A 12692-nucleotide genomic window follows, 5' to 3' on the forward strand; every position below is an offset into this window, starting at 1 on the left:
GGTATTGCCGACTTTTATTTTGAAACGGACGTTTGGTACGTCGCACACGAAAGATGTGAATGTGGCGCGCCAGTAAACACGTTTCAGTTGTTAAAGCATATTTTTTCAGAGTTTTACTGTGAATGACAGCACCAGAAACAATAAATGAGTTATTAAGTAAAGATAGATGAATATCGAATCGCTCGAAAATACAAACTACTGAAATGTGGAAACTTCAACCAACAGAATCTGGAGGTAAATGTTCTGTATGTAGCCTAGTCCGTGTATATAGCAGTAAAATCAAGGCCAATAGCTACCAAGCATAGATGCAAAGTGTTATTTACGTTATTTATTAATCGTCCTGTTTATTGGCTAACAGGTTAACGTTACTGTATTCCATCTCACTAAACGTATTTTTCCGTATGTAAACGGTCGTATTTTTACAGACAGACAATTATATATGTATATGTTATAATCTTGCTGTGTCTCTAATGTGACATCTTGACAGGTACATGTTGTCTCACCTTGGCATGATGATGTACTTCAATTAAATTTATTTTTTGAAGCAAAGCTACTTGTCATGTGATAAAAAACAGCTGTTTTTGATTTTACTTGCTTGAAAAGCATTTTCACGTTTTGTCTATGAAGGGGACAGCTTATTTCTACTCTCTGGTCAGACGTATGTGGTCGGCCGTAAGAACTGTGAGATACTGCTGTCCAATGACCAGTCCATCAGCCGTGAGCATGCCCGCCTCATTGTCACTGAGCAGGTGAGTCCTAACATTTCTGTGCTTCATTATCTCTAAATTACAGATAACATAACTCATACATAAATCATGTGTATAATCTAATAGAGGAGGCTCTAAGCAATCAGACAGTAAAGGACAAAAAGGATCATATCTCAGGGGGAAAAGTCTCTGCTGACTATGGCCAACAATCGAGCCATTCACTAACATAGAGATGTGTGGGCTCTTGTACTTTCGGGTAGTGCATTAAAGCCTGGTGTTGGGCCCCAGCCATATCGCAGCACCAGAATGACAAGAATGGACCCTTTTGACAGTGAACATAACATCCTGAAAGTGGGTTTTGCACTGGCAGAGATCACTTATATTTTATTCAGAAATTTTGAATATTTTATTATTTCTGATATTCCTATACAGAACAAATGAGAGATTTTGATGCAGTTGTTTTCGTAGGAAAATAAGAATAGCTCTTTTCTCGTAGTAGTACGTTCTTCTAGGGCTGTGCAATTAATCGAAAATAATTGTAATCGTCAATTTTGGCCTTCAACAATTACAAAAACAAAATAATCGACATAAAACGATTATTGTGCCACATTCCATTTTGCAAGGATCATCTCTTTTCTTGTGGTATAAATCCACAGCGCACCTCCTTCCTTTACAGTTGTTCAGCTGTGCTATTTCTTTACATTTATTTTTCAGTTGAATTCACATTTTAAAAGCCAAGTTCTTTTATTTTTCTATGTTTTAAAACTTAGTGAGTAATCAAAATAATCGGGATCTCAATATTGGCCAAAAGAATTGGGATTATGATTTTTGTCATAATCGAGCAGCCCTACGTTCTTCCGACAATAATGTTCAGTATGTTTCTCCTCGACCTCTCATAAATGTTGCTTAATAAAATTGGATCATAGGCAGAGCTGTGAAAAGGATTTCACCCACCCAAGTAATCAAGTTTCAATGTAATAATTGGTTTCTCTAAATTGTAATGATTATTTATTTTTTTGATTATTTTGCTAATTACTAATCAGAAGAGTACTCATAGATGTTATTATTTCACTTAGTCATTTGTACCGTGCTAAATTCAGACACAATAAATGATTTGTATAATACTTGTTCAAAAGTAATTCAAAGTTATTGGAATAATGCATAGTTTAAGTACATAGTAAGAATATGAATATTTGTTACTATATAATTTTTTCATTAGGTACAATTTCTCGATGTAGAAAATGGCCTATATTATGTAAACATGGAATTTGGAGCCTGTTTGTTTGAACCTAGCGCTATAAAGTTGCCAATAAAATAAGAAGTCCCAAAAAATTAGGAAAGGAATGTTACATGTTGCCGTATGCTTTGGTAAATAACTTGTCATCTACAAGGTCAGTCAAAAGCCATGTAAAAGTAATTTTCATTGGGAGGCTATTTGGAAAACCAGGCAGTCTGAGTGCTTGCAATCGTCATGCCCTAGATGGCCCCATTTGCTGTAGTTTTTGAGCCGGATAAGTGAAGAGTGTTTTCTTGTATATACAGCTGTTTAAAGGACTTCATAATTATATGCTCTTGGCAGGGAATCTCGTTGAAAGATAGCTCGAAATATGGCACTTTCGTCAATGACGAGAAGCTCAAGACTGGCTCCACGAAGAGCCTGCAAACTGGAGACAGAGTCACATTTGGGGTCTTCCAAAGCAAGTTCAGGTTTGTATGTATTGTTTGTGTATTTGGCTGATTTGTTTTGGGTTATTGTGCGATGGTAGTTATTCATGCGTTTTGTCTTCATACCATTTTGATATTGCATGTTCATTTTAAATGGATGATATGGATCGTCCTTTTTCCGCTCAGGTTGGAGAAAGAGTCTATTGTGGTCTGTTCTTCGTGCGTTGATAATGAACGGAAGGTCTCCCTCTCTCAGGACGTCCGCTCCATAGGGGGGCGTCTGGTCAGCTCGTGGACACTTGACTGCACACATCTCGTCATGCCCACTGTAAAGGTCACCATAAAGGTGAGGAGGCCATTGATTACTGAAACAACATGATGTGACGCACAGACATCATTTGATCCTTGAGAGGATGATTATATAATTCACTGAATGCACACCTCTCTCTGTTGTTTTCTCTCACTCCTTTGGCAGACAATCTGTGCCTTGCTGTGCTGTCGACCTATAGTAAAGCCGGAATTTTTCAGTGCATTTAGCAAAGCTGTACAGCAAAAACTGCCTTTGCCTAAACCTGAGAGGTAAAGAAAAACTTTTTAGGTTTTTTCTTTTACTTGCGACCTTTGCTGTGCTGTAGTTCAAATGGTAGAACATTGCACAGCAAACCCCAACGTCATGGGTTTGAATCCCAGGATTCAGGACACAGAAACTGAGAAAGATGTCTTAAATATACTGTGAATCGCTTTAGATAAATAGTCATGCATATGGAAATTCATACATGTAGTAACTGTCTGTAACTTTGAGAATAAATTTACAATAATGTATATTTGTATGTGGAATAAAGTGTTACAGTGCTGTGTTTTGTATGGATTAGATTTAGGCCTCCGGTTGATGAGCCCACCCTGACTAAAGAGGATCTGGACCTGGGCGCTCGGCCTGAGAGAAAGAGTCTCTTCAAAGGGAAAACATTTGTGTTCTTCAACTCAAAACAGGCAAGAGGTTTCTTCACTATTAGAACCTGCTATTAGTACAACTTTTAATTTTTTTCATAAAATAGAAATACTAATGCTTCTAAAACCACTGTTATTATTGCTAATAAAAATTACAATTTTGGCAAGAAACATGCAAGGAAAATGTCACATGGATGGGGGATGTCGTTTTTTTGTTATTTACACGATATTATCATACATAGTGTAAAGTACATTCTGTGAAAATACAACCTTGATATATTTAATATTTACTCCGTAAGGTCATGTCAGAGATTGAAATCATAGTGAATTCAATGGTTGAAATCAAACTTTAATGCTTGTTATCTCATAATTAGGTTAGCACAGGCAGTCGCACATATTTTTTATTCATTCCAAAATGTTAGTGTATGGCTTTCCCTTTGTTTTTTTTCTTAACAGAAATATTGAAGCAATTATTGGGCTGTAATTTGCCAGGCTCTTCTGTACTGTAAAGGCGGTTATACAGTCTTACCTTCATTTACATTAACCCAGGGAGTGGTAGATGTTATATCTTTTCCGGGAGCTTCAACCTGCTGTTACTGAAAGAATGACTAAGAGGAAGTGCAGTGCAAGTGAAGCTGTGAGGTTCTCTGTAACCAGCGGGCCTGTATGTGTGATGGAAACTACTGGAATGTTCCCTCCTGTGTTGCCTATATGATAAGGTTATACAGTATATATGCCTTTAAGCACATTTGAAATACATGAACAGTTATAAGTGAACGGTTAATGATGTCAGGTTTACTCTTCAAGCAAACTTTTTCCCCTGAACTTCGGTAAATTTCTTTTCAGGTTACTAATACTGCGTGGCTTACATAACATTATATACAGTGTGCCGTTAGAAATCGGCCGTCAAATTAAACCAGTAAAGATTTGGCTGCACTGTTTGTCTTGAATTAAAAAATGTCTTGTAGTGTAGTCAGTTGTTGTTTACAATGGGAGAATTGACACAGTGCAACGCTATGTTGATTATGGCAGCTGAGCAATGTTGCCGTTTGCATCATTATGAAATGCCATCAAAATATTTTAAAAGATAAATATAGTCAAGAAATAAAATAGATATAGGTGAAATCCCATTCCTTTTAAAGCCGTTTGATATTATGTAGAAATATGCTACTTGTGAATGTAATATAGAAAACATTTGGAGGTCGAAACTCCAGCTATATGATAATATATATCATTACTGTAAAATATCATTACTAATACTATGATATAAGAATAGACTCATACAGCTGTATCAGGTAATGCATGTTTTTATTCTACCTCCATCTAAGCACTGTGTTTTCTCTGTAAATACTTACAGGAAGTTGCTTAATCTTTGGTCCTAACTTGAGTTTTTATCTTTTACCTGGCAAATAACGTTTTATAAAATCGTCTTGTTGCAGTCCTGATTGTTGTAACTACATTTTGTGTTTTTCTTAGATGAAACGTCTAAGTCAGGCAGTGAGTTGTGGAGGTGCCGTGAGTCAGCTGTTGGAGGAGGGCTCTTTGCCTCTTTCGCTCCTGGAGTCAAGCAGTACTTGTGTGGTGGACATGATATCTGGCAACTCGCAAGCTCTGATCCCTCCCACCACCAAGAAATGGGTGGAGTCTGTGGCACAGATTCTGCAGAGGTGAGTGTATGGGCTCGTTCGACTTGATGCGGTGCCGCGAGATCCGATAGGCATGGCTTTCGAATCGCTCTCGCGGTACTTTGATGTCATCCGCCTGTCAGATCTTGTGACGCCGCATCAAGTCTTACAAGCCTTATGTGTTATAGTCACGCTCCTCCCATTCTGTGTAACTTTGGTTGATGTAATTTTTTTGCACATATTGTATTGATTAATATAATTAATGTGCTGCTCACTTTGTGGTTGTTTTGCATTTAAGGTCTTAATTGAAGGGCTCTAGTCTTTACAGCCTCATGTCTAGGGTTTATTTATTATTTCTTAACACCTTTCCAGTATCTATGGCTGTATTCTTAGTGAGAACTGGTTAATCCGAATAAAAATGAATCTACACTAGTTGATCTACACACAAGTTAAGGGAAGGGCAATTGATCATCTCCAACTTACCTAGTAACTTACTCTTTGGATCGCAGGAGGAAACCGGAGTACCATGAGAAAGATAGGATTTTACAATACAACAATTTAAGTGTAAGAACAAAGAAACAAGGCATATGCTTTGTAAAACAGTCACCAATTTGTCACACAATACTTGGTGGAATCTAAATTGAGTTTGTACCACACACCACCAATACTTGTAGCACTGGTACTTTTGACATCCCTTAATGTAGCCTAATACGCTGTTTTCTTGTTTATGCAGAAAAGGCTTGCGCTTTATCACAGAATCTGAGATTGGATTGGCTGCCATTCATTTAAGTAATCAAACATACTGCAATCCTTGCTCATCTATACATTCTGGTAGGTATACTCTCAACACAATGACACGTCCAGTGCAGCACAACACGCAAACACTGTGACTCAACACATCGAGAATAATTTCTCAACTCCCCCCCACAGAATTGGTCAAAAAGAAGGCCGTCATGGCTTCAGAGACACTTTCTCAGAACACTGCTGTGGATGAGACGGCTCTCGCAGCACCTTCCCAGAACATCACAGCCTATGTGGTCAACACTGAGGTCTCACATGACCAAAGCAGGTAACTGAGAGCAGGTTTTGTTCAAAGAATTCCATCCGATTCATGACCTGATTGTCCAATAAAAAATAGACTTGAACAAATGCAATTAGAAATGAAAAATCGTATCAACATTGATTGATCTTTTTTTTTCATTCCGTGAACTACTGACCACATTTCCCCCAAATTCCAAATAAAAATATTGCTTTTTATTTGCATTTATTTGCATAAAATGTAAATGGTACAAACTGGTCAGAAATAAAAAATGCTGTTTTCAAGATATGCAAGCATTACAAAGAAACCAAAGGAACATTTTTAGGCAACACAATAATGTGTTTACATGCATTTTAGGAACACTTCAAAAATGTATATTTGATTGAAAAAAACATATTTTTAATCACAGCTCTCTGGTTCATGTGGGATTCTCTCAGTCTTTCACATTAATCTTGTGTTTGTTTCTGTTGGAATTCAACAGGAATGTAATGTAGAAATTCTGAAATTAATTGATTTAGTGGTCTCTTATTTTTTTCTGTGGCTGTTAATGTTTGTGTATATTGGATTGCTAGATTTTTATATCATGTTCACATTTGCAGGATAGATACAAGTGGAATCAGTGCTGTAAGTGAGACTCCAGAGAAGACACATCCAGCACAAAGGGCTTTACAGCTTTCCACATTGTCAAAAAGCAGTAAACCATCCCTCGGCCCAGAACGTTCAGCTTCTCGCATAATCACTGAGACAGTGATGTCACCAGAGAGCTCCAGTGGGGCTGAACCTGAGCAGAGGTCGAAGACCGGTTTTGCTTCTTCAGGCAGGGGTCTAGATGGCTCTTTGAAATTGACAACTCCTCTAAAACAGTCTTCACAGAAACAGTCGGCTTTCACACACTATTTCCAGCCTGTGAGCAAGAAAAGGCAAGTCTCATACCACCTGATGTTACATAGGCCACATTTGCCCTGTGTGATCTGACCACAAGCGCTACATACAGGTTGTTAAGCTCAAGTCGTTTGGTGCATCCAGGGTAAACAGTGTTGAAGTATTCTTTATTAAATGTTAAAGGTGAGATTTCTTTGAACAGTTTTGTAAAGATTACTGGGAAAATGATCATCATTGCTGTTTTGGTGCAGATCGCGTGAAGACAGTGCCAGTTTGGTCCAGTCAGAGGCCAAAATCTCCAGAAAAGACGATGAGGACAAAGAGGATGAGATGATGAAGAATTCTGCTTCTTTATATGCCCAGCAAAGTTCTCACAAAACCTCAAGTACGGCCCAAAACCAGCGTAACTTAAGTGCCAGTCTGGGTATGGGCTTAAATCACAGTGTGGCCCAACCAGGAAAGGATTGTGGGTCCACTCAAAGTTCTGGCAGCAAAAAGAGAAAAGAACCAGAGCAGGATGTCCCATCAGGCCAAGAAGAAGAAGCTGTTGATTTAGACCTGTCACTTGAAGAGCTCGAGTATATCATGTCTGAGGAGATGGATGGGCCTTTGCAGATTACAGCCAATAAAAAACAATGTCTCGAGTCAGGAAGGAGCAGCGTGGCCAACAACCCTCAATTACCCAATCAGCGAAACAGCAAGATGAATCAGCAAATTTGTGCCAGCAACTTGCAGTTGGATAGAAAAGGCCCGGCTGTAACAAATCAGGTCTCTGAGAGGCAGTCAGAGAGGTCGTCCAATCAAGCTCCAAATTCGGAGCTGGAAACGCATAGTTTAGCCATTAGGGTGAAAAGGCCGGAAACAGATGTCAAGGAGGAGGAGGTGTCCTTTGTTGTGGTAAGAAAAACGTGTGTGCCTTGAAAGCACTGCTTGTTTCTTTACTATTCTATTATCTACAGAACAGCTAGTCCCATGTTTTATGTTCCTTTAGACTTCAAGGACCCAAAATGGGGTTTCTCAGGACTGTGAAGCTGTAGCCAAACAGGAAGTGAAGGTGAGGTTTAAAACAGACGCTGACTGTGAGCCACTTTGACATACACTGGTAAAAATATTTTTTCAGGGAAAAGGCCATGAGCAGTATGTTTCTGTCTGTAATATGGTGTAATAGTTTTCTGACAAAACCACTGTTGCTCCTAAGACCTCAGTGTCTCTGTCTGGAACCAAGAATGACCCTGAGTTACCCCAGAGGCTTGCACAGATTGAATTTATGTCCCTGACTGTGAGCAACTCCTCCAGATCAAGACCCATCCCACTACAGACCCACAACCCCAATGGCAAGAATGTCAAAAGGTTCTGCAAGGTAATGCACATAGCATAAAAACAAGGACTGTTTATCTCTGAATGTAATAGATTGTTTTATGTGTCTTTTAATGACTTTTGGTGGATGTGTATCTCTGTCTGTGTGTGCATGTCTAGACATCCGTCCCTGGTTTAAAAGGGCTGCCCAATATTATCGGAGGTTCTGATTTGGTGGCTCACAATCGCAGCAAGAACTCTGAATTGGAGGAGTGGCTCAGGCATGCTGCTGAGGTGAGAGACCGCAGAAACAAGGAAAAGAGAGCAGCTTTTTTTACGGCTGCCATGTGTATCATTCACCTTCAGACCATGTTACCTTCAGAATGTCTGCCAATCACATTTGTTTAATGGGTTTTCAAGAAATTCATGCAATTTATTTAGTTTTATTAGTTATCACTTGCAATCAAAAATGAAATGAAAAGTTTGCAGTACCACCGTAAGATTCAGCTTGTTTTCGTAAGGCAGCATTGAGCTCAAGCAGTAGTGACTATTATAATTATTATTATTATACATTTTATTTAAAGGCGCCTTTCATGACACTCAAGGACACCGTACCAATAAAACAACCAGTCATAAAACATTAGGCCAGCACAGCCTCCCTACATCTGAACATTACAAAAAAGCCTGCCTAAATAAATAAGTTTTAAAGTTACCATGAAATCAAACCGGAAAATTCTAAGTGTTTTACACAGTGTTGCAGTGATTATTATAAATGATTTATCCGTGCACGCCATTAGTTTTTCTAAATTAATTTGCAAACATTAAGCTCCTCGCCTCCTCTCAACAACAATTCTTCACCACATGACGTCAGCAACAAGAAAGAGGTAGGACTATACTGACTGTCCAATGGCCAGGCATTTTTAGCCCTCCCCTCCAGGCCCAACTTACAACAAACCAATCAAAAAGGGAAAGGCTAAATAAAGCCCCGCCCTACATTTTTTCAAATTTCAGAAGCCGTTTCACTCGGATACGTCACGATACGGAAAAGAAGTCAATCGCAACTTCTGTTTCATGGTGACTTTAAGTCTAGACTTTGGCCCGGTTTCACAGACACAGCTTAGCTTAAACCAGGACTATGCCTTAGTTGAATTAAGATATTTATGTCGCTTTTATAATAATACATTACTGGTGTGCATCTCGAGACAAAACAATGGCACTGATATATTTTAAGATATTTCCAGGCAAGTTATATTCAGTTAAGACGGGTCATACATTCATTTTAGTCTGGGACTAGCATTAAGCCTTTCCTGTGAAACCGGTGTAGAGTTTGTAGCACAGGAGAAATGTGCTTGGATATAGGAGTTCCGGATATTACTCGTGCAGCCGCATTCTGTACGAGCTGAAGTTTGTGCAAAGATTTAGAAGGGAGTCCATAAAATAAGGAATTACAATGATCAATTTGTGACTATTGTTGCAAAAATGTCAGAAGAACATTGCAAACATCGTTGTTTATCACATTCTATACCATGTAAAATGCCTTTAACTCACAGACAAAAATGTAGTGATGTCAACAAGGACTGTTTCATTTCTTTCATCTCTTTCAGGAAGAAAAACAGAATGAACAAGAAGAGACTTTGAGTGATGATTTGTTCAGGTATGCAGTCTGTCTATTTCTGTGGTTAATAACGCGTTAAAAAGATGGGCGGCTAGATAGAAAAGAGTGAAACATCCAGTGCACTTTCAGACAGTCTCGGTCTCATTTGAACCCAGACTGATCTCTGTATGATCCCCACACTTATGCAAACACACACTCGGCACCTGCCTAAACCAACACTGCATTCATCCCAACACTGACCTCTGACCCTAGAGAATCAAAGCCCACAGACAGACAATAACCTTTGTGATGGCACAGTCAGGGCTGCAGTAGACAGGCTTAGACTGGTTTGGATACTCTGACGCACAGGCTGGGCGGGACCGATGCACTTCTGATTCCCAATGTTGTTCTATTTTGAGTCTGTTATTACTATCAGGCACACACTTGGTTATGCAAAGCTGTGCAAATGTTCAGCTAAGTGTAAAAGCTTGAAAAACGACTAATTCGCACGCATTGATTTCTGTACAGTTATTTGATTTCTCTGAGCCGTCATGTGTGAGACGTTGACGGGAGGCTTTCTCGTTTTAACAGTTTTAGAACATACGTGGAAAGTATGACGACAATGATTTGCTTTTAAATCGTTGTTCGCAGTTGAAGTCGAGCTGGGCTGCGAAGACCCCATTGATATTTTTAATGAGCTGCTGCTGTTTAAACCAAGTGATTATCATAGAAAATACAGTGATGGCGAACTTCGATCACTTCCTATACATTTTATTACTAAAAGTAAAAAAACGTATATTGGACACCTTATCAAACTTTATAAATATTGTCACCTCATGCTTATTAAATTTAGTGCAAGCATTGTTATACAACCAAACTGTCTCCATTGTTCGCCTCCTGAGATGTTCTGCTCAGGTCTCATAAGAGACATGAAATTGTTGCTTGGAGAGACTAAACCTGGCTAACAAGGGACTTTCGAGTGGTGCCATTTCTCCTGCCCAAGCAGAAAAACACTCTCACTCTTAAATGTACACACCGCCACAGCCGTGTGGTTTATCCAACACGATTGTTTGATCTCTGAATCATGGTGCTCAGTCAGTCATGCATGGGGTGGGAACATCACACAGAAAATAAAAGAGGGAAAAGAAAACAGCACCTCTATTTTGACATACAACTTCTGCAGCTCCCTCCCTCCCTCAGGCTAATGAAGTGTCCCAGACTTGTTTTATTGAAGGGGATGTCTGGTTTGATGACTTTTAAACAATGTCTGATTTTTACAGCCTACGGTGTGTTAGTTCGCTGAGTTCTATCATTTTCACATTGGTTACTAATTGTCACCGTAAGACAGGAATGTTTAAAGCCTTGGTACTGTATAAATGACTTGCTTTTGTAACTTGTGTTTTTTCAGGTACAACCCTAGAACTACCAGGAGATAATAGTTCATAAAGCTGCTTTTCTCTTTGAAGACAAGTTCTGCATTGTCATATAGCCCTTGTTTGGCAGTTCCACAGTAATAATGGCTGAGCTTTGAATGTCCTAAACCCCACATGAAATGATTTGCAAAGAAAAAAACGGTTTGATTTTTATAAGAGGTTTATTTGTCTATAATAAAAATACTGTGTACAAAACATATGTATATTAAAGGTTTTACAAATCTAAGCAATCGCATATCATCACACCAACATTGCATTCAACTTGTTTTAGGCAGCCTGCTTCACATCCTTTCAACCGTTCTGCAATAAAAAGAATCTGATTTCATTAAAGCTTGTTGTCTTAGGATTTGCGGTTTGTGTGATCATAATTTCGAGTACGTTGTTGAGATCTTCCATCTACGATGTCCTCATCTGTCTACATTTGTAATCTGAATGGCAGAGGTTTAGAGGTTTTAATGCCTTTTAAAATGATTTTTTGGCAAAACAGAGAAATATAAAGTATAAAGCTTGATTATTCCATGCTGTAAGTGGGAATCTTTGCAGAATGTCTTATCAAGGAATCAAATCCTGTAGCAAATCACTGAAACAGCTTGTATTCAGTTCAGCTTAATCTATTTTACTTGCAAATGCTATACGTTCTGAAAAACACTACAGTCACTAAGTGACTGCGTGCATTTCTAGGCTTTGGCACAAGATCAAGGTTTGTTTTCAATTAAATTCTTACAATGTGTATTCCCAAGTTCTTTTCTCTTGCAGAACATGAACTTTTGGCTATATTGCTGGATTGCACTGGCTCCTGTACATTGTCATAACTCTTCTACACACCCTGTAGAAAGAAACCCACTTTGACCTGGGTGCTTGGGAAGCAATGGATAAAAGAGGATGATATTAATTCTGTCTGTTTAAAGTACTATTCTATCTTTTGTATTGTAATATATAGCCAATTGAACAGAATGTAAAGAGGATACTTAAGAAATCTGGGATACATCAATGTTTCATGCAATAATTATCTTTGATTCCCATTCTAAGAAATGCATTGCCTCAAATGCAGTTGTGAAATTGTGTGCGTCTTAACATACACGAATTGTGAGTTTGTTTGTATTTCACAGGTAAAGACAATTTTTAAGAATTTGTCCTTTCCAATCTGCTTCTCATGTATTGATTTTTACAGCTCCTTGCAAGTCTCCTCACCTTAGGCACTATAATCATGATTGGGAGATTTGCCATCTATATTGTCTTAAACATCTGTAAGAGCAGAACAACAACAAGGCAAGGGATAGCATTTGCAACAGAGGTAAAGCGTACTTCACATATACTGGGCATATTGGCACGTTACAGACCTGTACAAGCCGTTTGGCAAGACGGTCAACCAAAGACAGTCCTCCAAGCTTCTCTTCATTTTTATAAGCTTCTTTTGCAAATAGTAAGAAAGTCGTAGTTACACCAAATGTATTCACCGCATACATAAAAACGGGGTGTTACTCGAGGCTTCTTCTGTCATAA

General features: G+C 38.6%; 1 protein-coding gene across 1 annotated transcript; it reads left to right on the forward strand.

Moving 5' to 3' along the window:
* Positions 1-49: 49 nt before the first annotated feature.
* On the forward strand, positions 50-12687 carry nbn (nibrin). The gene is made up of 16 exons (XM_057339861.1): positions 50-234; positions 628-749; positions 2287-2414; positions 2559-2718; positions 2848-2951; positions 3245-3362; positions 4797-4987; positions 5679-5776; positions 5876-6014; positions 6584-6904; positions 7118-7763; positions 7858-7920; positions 8065-8226; positions 8343-8456; positions 9767-9816; positions 11165-12687. Exons 1-16 carry the CDS (start codon positions 204-206, stop codon positions 11190-11192), a joined length of 2475 nt encoding a protein of 824 aa, XP_057195844.1. The 5' UTR covers positions 50-203; the 3' UTR covers positions 11193-12687.
* Positions 12688-12692: the final 5 nt, after the last annotated feature.

This window comes from Triplophysa rosa, linkage group LG8 (genome assembly GCF_024868665.1).
Source record: "Triplophysa rosa linkage group LG8, Trosa_1v2, whole genome shotgun sequence".
Classification (NCBI taxonomy): Eukaryota; Metazoa; Chordata; class Actinopteri; order Cypriniformes; family Nemacheilidae; genus Triplophysa; species Triplophysa rosa.